The 15,825-nt window shown below is 32.7% G+C and overlaps 1 protein-coding gene across 1 annotated transcript; it reads right to left on the bottom strand.

The window, feature by feature from the left end:
* Positions 1-379: 379 nt before the first annotated feature.
* Positions 380-4,003, bottom strand: LOC145579002 (uncharacterized). The gene is made up of 4 exons (XM_081636292.1): positions 3,575-4,003; positions 2,705-2,869; positions 2,449-2,621; positions 380-2,178 (listed from the first exon to the last, which is right to left on the bottom strand). Exons 1-4 carry the CDS (start codon positions 3,704-3,706, stop codon positions 645-647), a joined length of 2,004 nt encoding a protein of 667 aa, XP_081492418.1. The 5' UTR covers positions 3,707-4,003; the 3' UTR covers positions 380-644.
* Between the last annotated feature and the right edge of the window lie 11,822 nt (positions 4,004-15,825).

The raw sequence follows: 15,825 nt of genomic DNA, 5'->3' as shown, positions 1-15,825 counted from the left end.
TAGCAGGTAGTTTTAATGTGATATGCTATCTGTTGTTGATTGCTGTGGTTGATTTTGAACTCAATCACATTTGTTCACATAGACATTTTGTTGACACGATAATGGATGGGGCTAGACAGCCTTCGGGTGAGAGGTTACGGGTTTATTGTGTACTCCATCTGCTACAAATCATTAAACAATTAGGCAACGAGACTGCTAGGTTGTCTGCCTTGGTAGTAAAATGACTCTAGTGTTGTGCACAATTGCTTTGATTCAGGTTCATTGTAGCTAAATAGCACCGACAAAATCTTGTAATAAAAAAATAGCAAAGACAGCTGTTTGACCTCATGACTCGTGAGCTTAATTGCAAGTATTCACTCATCACAGCTTCTCAATATGTCATGTTTAACACTTAACAGATGCACCAGTTTCGTGATGAAATGATCACTAACCAGTAAGGTGGCTTTTGTACAAACTATAAAGGAAAAGAAATAGTAATCAGCCAACAAAACGAATAATATTGTGGCAGCTCATGCTTACTGCTCATGCCAGTGCCACTCGCTTCTCCTCCTCTTCCGCTTTAAGCCAAGCAGCCTAAAACAGCCAACATTATAGAATTAGAGTAATATAGATTAATGTAAATCTTAAAAAGGTTAGTAAAGCTGTCAGTTAGGAGCAAGAACACTTGCCTTGTCTCGTTCAAGTCTTGATTGGTGTGGCCGCATTGAATTGCCCAAGCCAATGCCTCCCCATATGTCTAGCAACTCTCTTTCCCTTGCTTCACGTCGAGACTTTGAATATGTGTACCTATCTTCAGCTTCTTCTGAAGCAGCAGTCTTTTCTCTTTCAAGCCTTGACTTGTGTTTGATAAAAATTTGGTCCAAGCCACCAGCATTTGTGTCCATATTTGGTGCGGTGTCCCTCTTCTTTACTTCGATCACTTCTTTGGAAGAGTCCTCCATCTTTGCCTTCTCTAATTTGGATACATGTTTTACTAGAACTTTATCCAAACTCTCAATCTCTCCTTCATTGGGTTTTCCTTGTTGTTTTTTGTACCTTTCCGTATTCAAGTTAACATTCTCTTTCTGACTCTCCTCCTGGACAGTTGACATACTCGAATTCCCTCCTGCAGTAACATGGAAATCATTTTGTCTCCATTTTTTGGCCTCCTGAACCTCCTTTTCAAGTCTCGATACATGCTTGACCAAACATTGATCCAAGCCTTCTGCAGCTTCTTGTTTAAGCTGCCTGAATTTTCCATCTTTCAAAGTCCTTCCTGTTTTCAGCCCATCAGTGTCTGATAACTTCTGACTTCTCTTTGCTTCTTCGATCTCTTTCTCAAGTTTTGATGGTTTCTTTATCAGTACACTTCCCAGGTCAGGAACACTGTCAACAGCGTCTCGTTTATCATCTATATTGCCATTCCAAAGATGAGGATTGTTGAGCTTTCCATCACCGTCTCTTTTAGACTCGGATTTTCTAGCGTTCTTAGCTTCTTGCACTTCCTTCTCAAGCTTTGTCATCTTCTTGACCAAGAACTTGTCTAAACTAGGCAACTCTGGCTCTATTGGTTTCTGCTTTGCAGCATTATTCATCAAGTAATTCATATCAGTGGCAGAAGTTTTGTCCTGCAATCTATGACATCCTGTATCAGCCAAAGCCGCATTTAGACCACAAGTTGCAACAATTGTGGCTAGAGAGGCCAACTCCTCTTCTTTCAGGCATTTTAGCCTTTCAAGCATCATTTTGACAAGTTTTGTCCCATTGAATCTCTGAGGACTTAGCTTCTTCCGACTTCTCCTTTGGGAGTTAGAGCCATCATCACGAGATGGTGTTTCGAGCTCCAAACAATTATCAGACTCTAAAAGGTCCTGATTGTCAGGATTTTCACTTATTTTCCTCAACAAGTCCTTAAATTCATCTTTGTTGAAGGAACTGCAATGTGCTAGTCTGACGAATGCAGTTTTAACAGCCGCTGCAACTTGTTTGTCCACTTCAAAAGCTGTTTCAAATGACGCTCTTACTGCGTGAGTGGTAGAGCCTTTTCTATTAGCAGAGGATATCTCTATTTCAAATCGTTTCAAAGGGCGATCAGGGGTGTCATACATGGTCACTCCTTTAGCTGTTGCAGCTTCAAATGCATCAGCTACCTCTTTCTCTGCTTTTATCAGCAAGGCATCTGCTTCTTTGTGCGGAATCCTGTGTAAGAATAAGCCCAAGGCATAAACTAGGTGATGCTCAATGGCAATGCTACCAAGAATACATCTGAAATTAGTTGCCACACTGTCTTACCTATTAGCTTAAAAAACAGGGTGATTTTACAAAAGTGAAACTTCATAAAGGTTGTACCATTGCTATTGTCTCCTAATCGATTAGTAAAGTAGAGGGCATTCAAAGAAAAGACGAATATGTGACTATTAATTCTAAACAGGAGTTAATAACTTGAGCAACATTACAGCAGAAGCATACCTTGCTGCTTGAAGTATCCGGCACCAGGATGCTTCAATCATAGCAGCTTTTCGCGCCTCCATTACTTTACATGCTGCCTCTCTGGCTGCCCTTTTTTCTCGTTCTACTCGACAGTAATGAGGATTCGAGTGACCCAATGTCTCATCAAGAGTATCATTCATGCCTCCAGTTTCCTGAAACACAATAATTAAGTTCATCAGCACAATTATTCTCTAAACCAAAGGCATAACAAACAACTGAAATGCAGAAATGGTACCTGCAGTAGTTTAATTTTTCTCTTCATGTACGAGTCCCCTTTAATACGAGGAAACCAATTTAGAGGGGAGGTTTTTCGATGTAATGGCTTCTTAATCTGGGATGAAACTCGATTTAGTGCGATTCCACCTGAAAGCGGGCTATCTTTATCTTTATGTGATATATTCTGCATAGTACATCAACAAAGATCAGTAACAAGACCATACCAAGAGCATGCCAACAGATAGAATTCCCAATGCCATTTGTTATTGCCAAAACATTCCTGCTTAGGAACTATCCTTATTACAAGTAATATAAACTCCATTGATTGAAAAAAAATACACTGACACAATTTTGTAGAGTGATTTTTCTTAGACAAGTCGTGACAATGTGACATTTAATTCAGGAATAAGTAATTAATATAATGACAATGCCCCTAATTTTCCTAGTTTTCAAACATCAATAACCAACCTAATGTTATCCACAGAAATTAATCCAAGATTGCAAATTCTTAAAACTAAAGTAGTTAGCAGTGAACAAAATCAATTAGTAGGGTAATTACAGGAAAAAAATTACCATTACAATGACATTCATTGATCTTCTGTTAATACATAAGATTGAAGTAAGAAATCAAAACTACCAATAAAACCAAAAATTGAAAATGAACTGTAATTTGACAACTACTACAAAGAAAATTGATAAGTAAGCGTTGATATTGAACTAGTAATCACTAAACAACAAGATTATATACTAAAGAAAAATCCCAGAAAATCAATTATCAAATAGATAAACCCACTTCCAAATAAATATAAAAATAAAAATAAATAAGGGGTTTTCCCCTAATATTCTGCAAATTTTGCAGTATATTAAAATAAATAAAATAAAAATATACCTTGGATAGCTTGGCAATAGAGGAGAGAGAATCGATGGAATCGGTACTACTAAGAGATTCAGTAGAGGAATTTATGTTCTGTTTTTCATCACACAAAGAAATGCAACCCAAATCCAAGCACCCTAAATCCATTTTATCCTTTCTTTAACCCCTTTTTTTTCCTGCAGATTTTTCTCTCAGTAATTGCAGTGAAGCAAAAAATTATGAGAATTTTTCGATGATTTTTGATGGGTTTTTGAATGGATTTTTTTCAAGATTTTTGATGGGTTTTTCAATGAATTATTTCAAGAATTTGATGGATAAGACTAATCAAAAACTGTTGATTGTAAAAGAAATTGTTGATGAATATTATTGTGGGAGTTAATTGGGGAAGAAGATGGTGTTAGAGGAAAAAAGAAAAAGTATCCGTTACGAAATAAGCAAGGAGGATTTTACGCCTCCAACGGTCGAATTCCATTTTGATGCCCGTTGACTCCGTTCTTATAATAATCCACTACAACTCGGGTGCATTGTATATTTGTATCTGGGTACGCCATTGATCAAGATGATGCCACGTGGATGGTACAGATGATGATGCTACATTTTATGTTTTTCATCCTTTGGCTATATTTTTTTTTAAAATTATTATGTGAATCCCTAATGTTTTAAAAAATGCATCATACACCGTTGAAAATTTTCAAATATACTATGTATCCATAAGGTTTGTAAATAAATGCACCAAGTACCCAAATTCTCTAACAATGCACATATCATTGACTTATCAAACTAAAATCATGCTCACACAGTAACTCACTTTTAGTAATTTACTAGGTTAAAATCCCGTGCAATGCACGGTTGTTAAATATATTTAACAATAATATCACAAAATATAAAGTATAGTAAAAAATATTCAGAAATATTTCATTTGAGTATATATGGAATATGATTGTCAAACGGGAAAGAAAATACATAAGGTATAAATAATTTACTAAAAGATTTTGCAACAAAAAATAAAAAGGCGGAAAATTTTTTTACAAGGTAATGACAAGTGTCGTGGAATAATAGGATTTGCTTTAAGTATAGGTTAATAGATATTTATGCAGTAAAACCGTCTAAAAGCATAAAATACATTAAAAATTTGAACTCCATCGATCATTTTAAATCATAAACTTTTGGGTGTTATAATTTGCTTTATTAGTTTAGTTTAGTTTAGTTTAATAATTTAATAGAATTTGATGCTTAGAGGTCTTAATTTAATAAAATTAACATTTATTGTGAGTCTAAAGGTATTTGGTGCAAGTTTTTACGAGAAAGCCTCAATTTATCTCCTTGATAAACAAAATTCATTTATCAAATAACATAATTGTAAATAAATCAATAATTTTGCCTAGTTATCATGACATATTTGTAAATAAATCAACTATTGCGAGTCTATTTTTTAGTCATCATGACATATTTGTAAATAAATCAACTATTGTAGGGTCCATTTTTAATAAAAAGTTGTTGATTTATTTACAATTATGTAATATGTTTATCAAGGACATATTTGTAAATAAATCAACTATTGTGGTTCTATTTTTAATAAAAAATTATTAATTTATATACAATTTTGCAATATGTTTATCAAGGAGATAAACTTGTATTTCTCAATTTTTACAATCCTTAAGAGTATACGGTGCATTTAAAAGTTTTCAGGGGTACATGGTACATTTTTTAAAACCTAAAAAGTACATGACACAATTCCTTTTTTTTTTTTTTCCTTTTCTTTTCCATTTTGGGTACTCAAGTAAAAATCCTATGAATTTTTCTAAAAAAAAAAAATAAATCCCATGAATTAACCCATTTTTAAACTCATCGTTGACCAAACCACCATTAAAATTAAAAGGGTTTATCTCATTAATAATTTGTAATAAAATGAAAATCACAATGATTTTTGGGTTATTTGAGTTTTGGGATACATGTTTTTAATACGCTTGGACGACCGCAAACACCTGTAAAATAACGAATATTATGATATTGAAATATTCACCTCCGACGGTCAAGTTAGTAACCGGAAAAGGTATTAGATAGAGTAGGTAGAGAAAAGTTAGAGCACAACTAAATATACTTTTTTTTATGATATGTCTCAATCCATCCCCATCATTACTGATTAGGGTATTTTATAAGGGTCGTATACGAGCCAACCTTTTGAATAATTTGGCTCGACACGAAACTCGTGGGTCGAGTCATGAGTCGGGCTTAACCAACCTCAAAACACGCGGGTCTATCACAAGGCATGGCCCAAAGCCATCTTTAACTACGCGTTAAGAATACATATGTATTTTTTTTCCTCCTTCTTCTTCTTCTTCTTCTTCTTCTTGTGTTTATAAAAGGAAAGGTACATAAGTAGTTAGGATAGTCTTTTTTCAAGACTATACCTTAACTCATCAGGAAAAGAAATTACTATTTATGAACGGCTCAATAATTTGGTAAGCTTGCCTAAAATGGCCTAAAGAAGCAACATAGTCTACTGTTTTATTACCCGCTCTATAAATGTGGCACAAATCAACATAAGTGAAATTTCGAAACAACTCCTTGACGTCTTTCATATATAGTATTGGCATTATAAACAATTAATGCATATGCACACTATGCATTTGATAATTTCAAATTTTGATTATTTTATCAATTATTAAACCTTATCAGGCACATACATACATTATAAAAAACAGAAGGGTATTGTTATACATAATCCTAAGGGCTATGCATAAAAATCAACAATTTCATATCATTAATTCTATTTTTCTTGTTCTAATGGAATCTTATAATATTATTTAATCCAGAATTAATCCACCCAAAAAATGTAATTAATATCTTTCTTACCTACACAATTAATTACGGGAGAGAGTAGGGGTACACTATGTGTACAAAAGCATCCCATTGGTGGAATGGGAATCTTTTTTATGTGTGGCCCACCCTCATTTTCATTTGAATTTCAAACCTTATTTTTTAAATTTTAAAGTTTGAATTTCAAATTTATCAAACTTTTCAATTATCCAAATTAATATAGTATATAATTCCCAAAAAAATTGTCTCTGATTTTTTCCCCTCATTTTTTCTCTCTCCTAATTTTTTTCTTTGTCCAATTTTTTTCTCTCCCCATTACGGATGAGGAACATTTAAGAAATCTGAAATTCTTTGTTTCTTCATGCAATAATTTGACCCCGGTGTGATTTTCACTGATTTCTCAGGTGAATATTTTACGTCGTCGGTCAATTTTTTTTTCTTCCGGTAGTTTACCAGCCGTTTTTGCTGGTGGGTTGCAATTATAAATGAATTTTAATGATAATACTTATGAAGAATAAACTTATTTGAATACAAATTTGGTTGAGACATTAATGTTATAAAATTTTCGTAGAATTAGTAGTTGGAAATTGGTTTAATGTTTGCTGCCGAAATTGAAATTGGACAAACAAAAATTTTCCGGAATTGTAATGGACATCAAAGTTTCGCTGAAATTGTAGTGGAAGACATCAAAATTTCGCCGAAATTGTCATGGATACATTTTAATAAATAAATTTTTTTTCACATGCTGAACGTGCTGATACTCAGTCCAATGGTCTAGAATACAAGCTTCGTGTGTTAATTCTATATGATACCACAGTTCGAACTCTGTGACAGTGCATGATTTTTTTTTTTAATTTTTTATTATTATTTTTTTTTGGTCAGAATCATATTTAATTTTAAAATAACAAAAACATACTTTGATTTTTATTTATTTTTATTTCTTTGAAGGGAACAAACTTATACCTTTAAATATTTATACTTTTTTATATTTAATAATTAATGTTTAATAACTATTATTTTCTCAAAAAAATTTAAAAAGTATTTTCTAAAGTACAAATTTTTCAAATTTAAGAAATGTAAAAAGAGAACATCTTCATTTAATACCACCAAATTTAATAATATATATTAATATTTAATCCAATGAATGTGCTAATATCCCCTTACTCCAGTGGTCTTGACATTATCAAAATTGTTTATTATGCAAAGTCATTCAGTGTTCGAACCTTGCGACCTTAAAAAATCTTTTTTTTTTAAATTTTAATAAAAGTAATACTTTTAGATCTGCGTAAACAATGTATTTATTTTAAAGAATCATTCTTATGTTTATAAAATCTAAATTAATAAAAGTATCTTTCAGATTTGCATAAACAATGATTTTTTTTTTTTAATAGGCATAAACATTTTTTTAAACTCTAGTACACACTACAGTTTTAAAAAACCAAAAGATACAAAACATGAATACTTATTTATAGAGATATTTTGGAGGGAATTTTCCCTAAAAAATACAAAATTTTTATATTTATCCATGTACAAGTACGATGTATCTCACTTACAATGTACAATAAATGTAATCCATGTTTATTGATATGATATTTTAAAAAACCAAAAGATTTTGGAATTATTAATATTGACTATAATAAAGTACTTACAATTTTGAACTCCCTGTGGTAATACATAAACCTACAATTTAAAGTTACAAAATGAATGACAAACATTTTTATTTTTCAAAATATAAACATTACAACAGTATATACATATCAAATAGATGAAATCATTACAATCTATAAAAGCAACTGACACATCTGTAAACTAATCCATTTAGAAAGTGACGCACATCACAACACAAGAAATGTAAACAAATTATAGTTACGTATTGTTTTTAATACATATCTAAATTTAAAAATGAAGTACATGCATATTTTTATCTGTATAACCCTAAACCCTAAATATAATGATATAAAGCAATAATGATAATTATGTATTATTAGGCATCCTTTTGCATATATACAATATCATATTCTCCTTTACAAAAATGAAAAATTCAAATGACATCAATATCAAATGTACAAAATAAAACACCATTTCTTTTATGATCAATAACTTTCCAATTTAATTTACCTCCAAAAAATAAAAACATGAAATTTTAATATTCGAAAATAAAGAGGGACACAAATAAATTACATTAAATTTAACCAATTTTATGAACATGATACTTACAATGCAAAAGCATCCAATTAAAATTTAAGGAGGCATATTGTCTTTGATAGAATCATCAAATTCTTTTGATATAAACATATATGGTACAAATAAATAAATAAAACTATAACATATGTGCTGATACCCCCTGGTGTAGTTGGTGAATACTTCCTTATTATTCATAAGTGTTCCGTGTTCGATTCCATACTACACCGTTTGTTTTATTTGGTTTTATTTTTAGGTTTCATTCACATAATAGTCATAAATACTAATGTTAGTATTATCAATAACACTATTCGAGGTTTGGATTCTTTATACTTATCCATGTACAAGTACGATTTACCCCCACTTACAATAAATGTAATCCATGTTTATTGATATGATATTTTAAAAAACTAAAAGATTATGGAATTATTAATATTGACTATAATACATGTTTTGGATTTCAAATAAAACTTAAATAAAGTAATTACAATTTTAAATTCCCATGGTAATACATAAAACGTACAATTTAAAGTTACAAAACGAATGACAAACATTTTTATTTTTCATAATAAAAACATTACACTACTATACACATATCAAATAGATGAAATCATTACAAGCTACAAAAGCAACTGACACATCTGTAAACTAATCCATTTAGAAAGTGATGCACATCAGAACACAAGAAATGTACATAGATTATGGTTACGTATTGTTTTTAATACATATCAAACTTTCAAAATGAAGCACATGCATATTATTACTTTTATAACTCTAAACCCTAAACCCTAATAATATGAAGTAATAATCATCATTATGTATTTACTAAGCATCATTTTAGTATAAACAATATCATATTTCCCTTTACAAAAAAAAAAAAAATGTATATAATAAAACTCCATTTCTTTTATGATTAATAACTTTCCAATTTAATTTACCTCCGAAAAAGAAAAAGAAAAACGTGAAATTTTAATATTCAAAAATAAAAAATAAGAGGGACATAACTTATATTAAATTTAACCAAATTTATGGACATGGTACTTACAATGAAAAAGCATCCAATTAACATTTAAGGCATCATATTGTCTTTAATAGAATCCTTTAATTATTTTGACATAAACATATATGGTACAAATAAATAAATAATTCTAAAATATATGTGCTGATACCCCTTGGTGTAGTTGGTGAAGACTATCTTGTTATTCATAAGTGTTTCGTGTTCGATTTCATACTACACCATTTTTTTTTTTGGTTTTATTTTTAGGTTTCATTCACATAAAAGCCATAAATACTAATGTCAGTAATGTTCAATACATCTATTCGAGGCCTGGTTTCATAATATAAACAATTTTATTTTTCATAATGTAAACATTACACTAGTTTATTATTAGTATATACATATCAAATAGTTGAAATCACTACAAGTTATAAAAGCAAATAACACATCTGTAAACTAATCTATTTAGAAAGTGATGTACATCACAACACTTGAAAAGTACAAAAAATATGGTTACGCATTGTTCTAAATACATATCAAACTTTCAAAATGAAGCACATTCATACTATTAGTTTTATAACCCTAAATCCTAATAATATGAAGCAATAATGATCATTATGTATTATTAAGCATCATTTTAATATATACAATATCATTTTAATATATACAATATCATATTCACCTTTATCAAAATAAAATTCATATGACAGCAACATCAAATGTGCGAAATAAAACTCCATTTATTTGATGATCAATAAGTTTCCAATTTACCTTTAAAAAAACAAAAAAGTAATATTTTAATATTCAAACAAAAGATTTTACTCAAATTTATGGACATGATACTTACAATAACAAAACATCCAATTAACATTTAAGGAGCCATATTGCCTCTAATAGTATCACCAACTTATTTTTATATAAATATAACGGCACAAATAAATAAATATGACATTACGTATGTGCTGATACCCCTTGGTGTAGTTGGTGAATGCTTTCTTACTATTTGTAAGTTATCCGTGTTCGATTCAATATTACACCATTTTTTTTGGTTTTATTATAAACACTAATGTATCCCGGTCTAACTTTTAAAAACCAATAATGTCAGTAATTATGAATAAAACTAATGTATACCAGTCTGATTTCTTAAAATTCCATAAAACAAGGTTTTTCCAAGTTTCAACAGCATCAAAATTGTATTTACAGCATCAAAAAGGTATTTACAGGAGTAGTACAAATATTTAATTGCTGATTCATATCTAACATATTACTTAGTCATTCAACTCAGAAAAATTGGATGTATACCAGTCGTTTAAGACCATATTCTCATAAGCACCGTCATCAATGCCCCGATAATTCACCATCAGCCGACTATCATTTGGAAATAGTTCATGATTGTGGGACAACACACAATTCTTAATGTAAAACCAACCATTTGAGAATCGTGCCTCAACACACACCTTGCAGTTTGTAGGAGGACATGATATCTTCCTTCCCAATTTCTTTTTCCTCCTGTCTTTTGTACCCATCTTACACACCATCGACCTTTGTACCTCAAACTCCCGTCTTCATGAATTTTGAAATCTGTAACCTTACCTTGTTTTATTTTCTCATGAATCCTATCCAATTTTACATCTCCTACTTGGTTTTCCCTTATTTCATCGAATATGGTTGGTTGGATAGTCAAATTCGCAAGAATGCTAGCTGGTACTCCCCATTCTACAACTTCTAAGTTCATTTTCCTCATTTCTCTACATAACTCATCAACCACTACTAAAGTATTCAATCCATGACTGGTCTTATGACTTAGAGCATCTGCGACTACATTTGCTTTCCCCTCATGATATTGTATGTCCAAGTCATAATTCGTCGTATACTCTAACCATCTCCTTTGGCGAGAGTTCAAATCCTTTTGAGTGAAAATGTACTTCAAGCTCTTATGGTCTGTGTAATTTCTACATTTCACTCCATACAAGTAATGATGCCAGATCTTTAGTGCAAATATAATTGCAGCAAGTTCTAAATCATGGGTTGGGTAATTCACTTCATGGGTCTTTAACTGCCTTGATGCGTATGCAATTACCTTCCCATTTTGCATAAGCACATACCCCAAGCCATTCTTTGATGCGTCACTATACACATCATAGATACCACTGCCGTCTGGTAGTGTAAGCACTGGTGCTGTAACCAGCTTCTTTTTCAAGAGTTGGAATGCTTCTTCACACTTATCATCCCACTCGAATTTCTTGTCCTTCTTCATAAGAATAGTCATAGGTTTAGCAATCTTTGAGAAATATTTCACAAAACGCCTATAATACCCTGCTAGACCTAAGAAACTTCGAACATCAGACACTGTTTTGGGCGTAGGCTAACCCTTCACAGCTTCGATCTTGGTTGGATCTACTTCCACACTATCCTTAGACACAAAATGACCTAAGAATGCTACCTTTTCCAACCAAAATTAACACTTAGAGAACTTTGCATAAAGATTGTTTTCTCTCAGTGTCTGCAAAATTGCCCTTAGGTGTTCTACATGCTCTTCTTTGCTCTTTAAATACACCAATATATCATCTATGAACACTACCACAAACTTATCTATAAATTGATGAAACACCCTGTTCATCAAATCCATAAAGATTGCCAGAGCATTTGTCAATCCAAATGGCATCACTGTAAACTCATATTGTCCATATCTCGTCCTAAATACAGTTTTAGGAATGTCTTTATCTGCAATCCTCAACTGGTGATATTCGGACCTCAAGTGAATCCTAGAAAACACTATTACACCTTTCAACTGGTCAAACAAATCATCAATCCTTCGAAGTGGATACTTATTCTTTATTGTCACCTTATTTAATTCCCTGTAATCAATACACAACCTTATACTCCCATCTTTCTTAACAAATAAAACTAGTGCTCCCCAAGGAGACGCACTCGGTCTAACGTATCCTTTGTCTAACAAATCCTGCAGTTGCTCCTTTAACTCACTCATTTCTGCAGGTGCCATTCGATATGGTGCTTTGGATATTAGTGCTGTCCCTGGGATTAAGTCTATGGTGAAATCAATTGCTCTCTTAGGTGGCATTCTAGGGATCTCGTCCGGAAATACATCCAGGAATTCATTCACCACTTCTATATCCTCTGGTTTAGTTGTCCCCTCATGATCCATGTTCCTCACACTACAAAAGTACATTGGATGCCCCCTTTTCATGTAATTTGCCAGCTTTAACACGGATATCAACCTAGGGCATTTGGTTTCATCATGCATCCAATAAGTCACTGACTCATTATCACTCGTGTTCATTTTCACTTTCTGCGATCGACAACTGATTTCTACATTGTACTTGTTAAGCCAATCCATTCCCAGGATGACATCAAAACCTTTTGACCCAAACTCGATGAGGTCAGACAGAAACACTTTCCCCTCGATCTCTAAAGGCACTTCTCTAAAGTTTTTGGTACAATTCACTACCCCACCCGTTGGAATGGTTATTGGTAAGTCTACTGCTTCTACTATTTTCAAACTGCCTTTAAGTTTCGAAATAATTCTTTTCAAAATGAAAGAAAAAGTTGCACCAGAATCAAACAAAACTTTAACAGGAATAGAGTGAATAGAAAAAGTACTAGTGATGACATCTTTTATGGAATCAGCCTCATGCCTACTCAACACATTCAGTTTTCCTGTAGCTCCACCCTTTTGTTGATTGTTCCCACTATTGCCGTTGCTGTTCTTTGTTCCATTCTGCTGCACTCCCTTATTCCTAGTGAAGTTATTATTGTTTCCCTAAAACTTCCTTTGGGTCCCTCCTGAATTATTATTCTGCTTATTCCCATTAGAACCTTTGGAGAAACACTCGTACTCCCTATGCCCCAACTTGTTACAAGCATGACAAGTAACCAGATTTCCATCACAGTTTCTTCCAAGATGGTTATTCTTGCATCTCTTACAAAAATAACGCCTCTCATTCTTGTTATTCCCTTGGTTATTGTTCCTAGCCCCTCCATTGAAATTACGTCCTCCTTGACGATTATTGCCTTGGGAATTGTTGTTGTTGTGGAAGTTATTGTTGTTATGGTGGTATTTTTGCTTCTTGAAGTTGTTTTGGTTACCTTGTTGGTTCTCAGAATTTTGCCCTACCTCCTTTCTCTTTTCCTTCACTTCCACATCAGCCAGTTCCCTCTTTTTCTTCAACTCCAAAGCATACAAGTGTGTAGCTCTCCCATACACCTCATCCAAGGTTTCAAACACTTGTCCACACAACTTTAGCTATAAATCAGTAGTCAAACCACTTTCAAACTTCCTAGCCTTTGCCTTCTCCTTAGAAACAGACTCTTCAGCAAAATGAGATAACTCAATAAACTTTGTATAGTATTCAGTCATCGTCATCTCCTCCATCTTGAGGTTTGAAAACTCCTCAGCCTTTTGCTTCTGCAAGAAGCTAGGGTAAAACTTATCTCTCACTTTCTCTTGGAACTTAGTCCAATTGAATCCAGGTAATGATCTAATAGTTGTTTCATTTTGCTACCACTAAATATCAGCTTCACCTCTCAAGTAGTAAGTAGCACAACCCACCTTAGAATTCTCTGGCCATCCAACTGCCCCAAACAGTTTCTCGAACTCCCTTAACTAATTTTCCAATATAGTAGGGTTAGGCTCTCCTTGATAGGTTGGTGGTTTGCTTTAGGCCACCTTCTTGAAAAGTTCTCCCTGAGCATCCCCATTGTTGGTTGAATTCCTTGCCAACTATTGGGCCACAACTGCTAACTGCCTCACAACCTCACTCAAATCACCCCCATCATTACCAGAATTACTTCCTCCTGCCATTTTGCTTCTCCTGAATTAAGAACAAGGGTCTATATTAGAAATGACTTTGGTTAGCTCTCAAGGCATACACTCATCTATTACTTAACACCCTTGAAACATTCACAGTAAAATTTGAAGCTAACAAATTGGGATAGCAAAAGCTAAAAATTCCCTAAATTTGTAGCTTTGTCAATCAATTATTGATTGTTAACCAACCATACATTTAATAAAGCATCACATAGATGAATAAAAATAATTCCCATAGATTCCCATAGCTTATAAACAATTTATTGGAATTAATTTGCTTGGAATTTGGCTATTGGAATAGTGATGTGAAATGGAAGATTTTGGAAAATAAAACGAATTATTTATTAATAATATAAATAATTTAACAAATAAATAAATAGGATTTTTATTTATTAAAATAAAATAGCATTACTGAAATAAAATTGAGTTCTAGAAACTTATGTACTACATAAGCTCACTGACTCATTGTGGGCATGCCACTTATTATTTTAAAACTGAAAGAATTATAAATTGTAATTAAAACTGAGAATCCATAATGAAGAAATCTATAAAAATCTAATCTCGAACATTGTCTCTCTTGTCCGCTGACTGCTTGTAGTTACCAAGGTTGAACTCAGGATCATCTGCCTCCTCCATGGGCTCAGGTGACTCTAGTTCAGGTTCTACCTGCATGAACTCTCCCTCTTCCTTCTCATCAGAAGAAATTTCTATAATGATTGGAGTTGGAGGTGGATTTGGATTAGATTTCTCCATGAGTGAACTATCTTCCTCCCCTTGCTCTCCATTCTCTGCTTGACCACCCCTTGAGGAAGAAGAAGAAGAAGAGGAATTCCCTGACTGATTACTAGGAGAAGGGGGATTTTGCCCCACTGGATTTTCGAAATAATAGTCATGGTATGGAAGGTGGAGTTGTCGACCATGGGCTTTCTCAACTCTAACAAGATAAGAAATCAAAAATCTGTAATCCGGGTACCATTGTCCATAATAGTCCCTATATTTGTAGTAATTTGGGATGTCCCCCGGTAAATAGAAGTCATAAAATTTGGCTTTGACAACATAATAAGGAGGCTCATCAGGCAAGCAACGGACAATCATAGCTGATATACGATCAGGGCTATCAAAAACCCTGTCCCTTAAAACATTGCTATTGTAGGAACAGTAAAAGCGAATCTTTTGAACATAATCATAGGGATGTTCATTAGGTTTCTTAGTGAGAGTGCCTAGTTCGGTGTATCTGCTAGGAAGATTCGGCATCCTGTAAAGAAAAGACTTAGAAAATAATTCCCTTTCCCAAAGAAAACAAAATAATATAGTTCTTGCATGAATTAGGTTCAATGTTCAATCAAACAATTTTCTTATTTCTAAACACATAAATACATATCCTCAAGCAATTTATTCACATGGTTAAACATTCACAACCTAAATATTAATGCATACAAG

The sequence above is a fragment of the Chenopodium album genome, chromosome 14, assembly GCF_948465745.1.
Source record: "Chenopodium album chromosome 14, dcCheAlbu1.1, whole genome shotgun sequence".
In the NCBI taxonomy this organism is placed as follows: domain Eukaryota; kingdom Viridiplantae; phylum Streptophyta; class Magnoliopsida; order Caryophyllales; family Amaranthaceae; genus Chenopodium; species Chenopodium album.
The sequence above is the reverse complement of the archived record's forward strand: the minus strand, read 5'-3'. Positions and strand labels throughout refer to the sequence as shown.

Coding starts and splice junctions, on each gene's coding strand:
- LOC145579002 (XM_081636292.1), bottom strand. CDS start 3,706: ATGGATTTAGGGTGCTTGGATTTGGGTTGCATTTCTTTGTGTGATGAA. Junction 2,622..2,704: donor GAAAAATTAAACTACTGCAG/GTACCATTTCTG, acceptor ATTGTGTTTCAG/GAAACTGGAGGCATGAATGA. Junction 2,179..2,448: donor CGGATACTTCAAGCAGCAAG/GTATGCTTCTGC, acceptor ATTCTTACACAG/GATTCCGCACAAAGAAGCAG.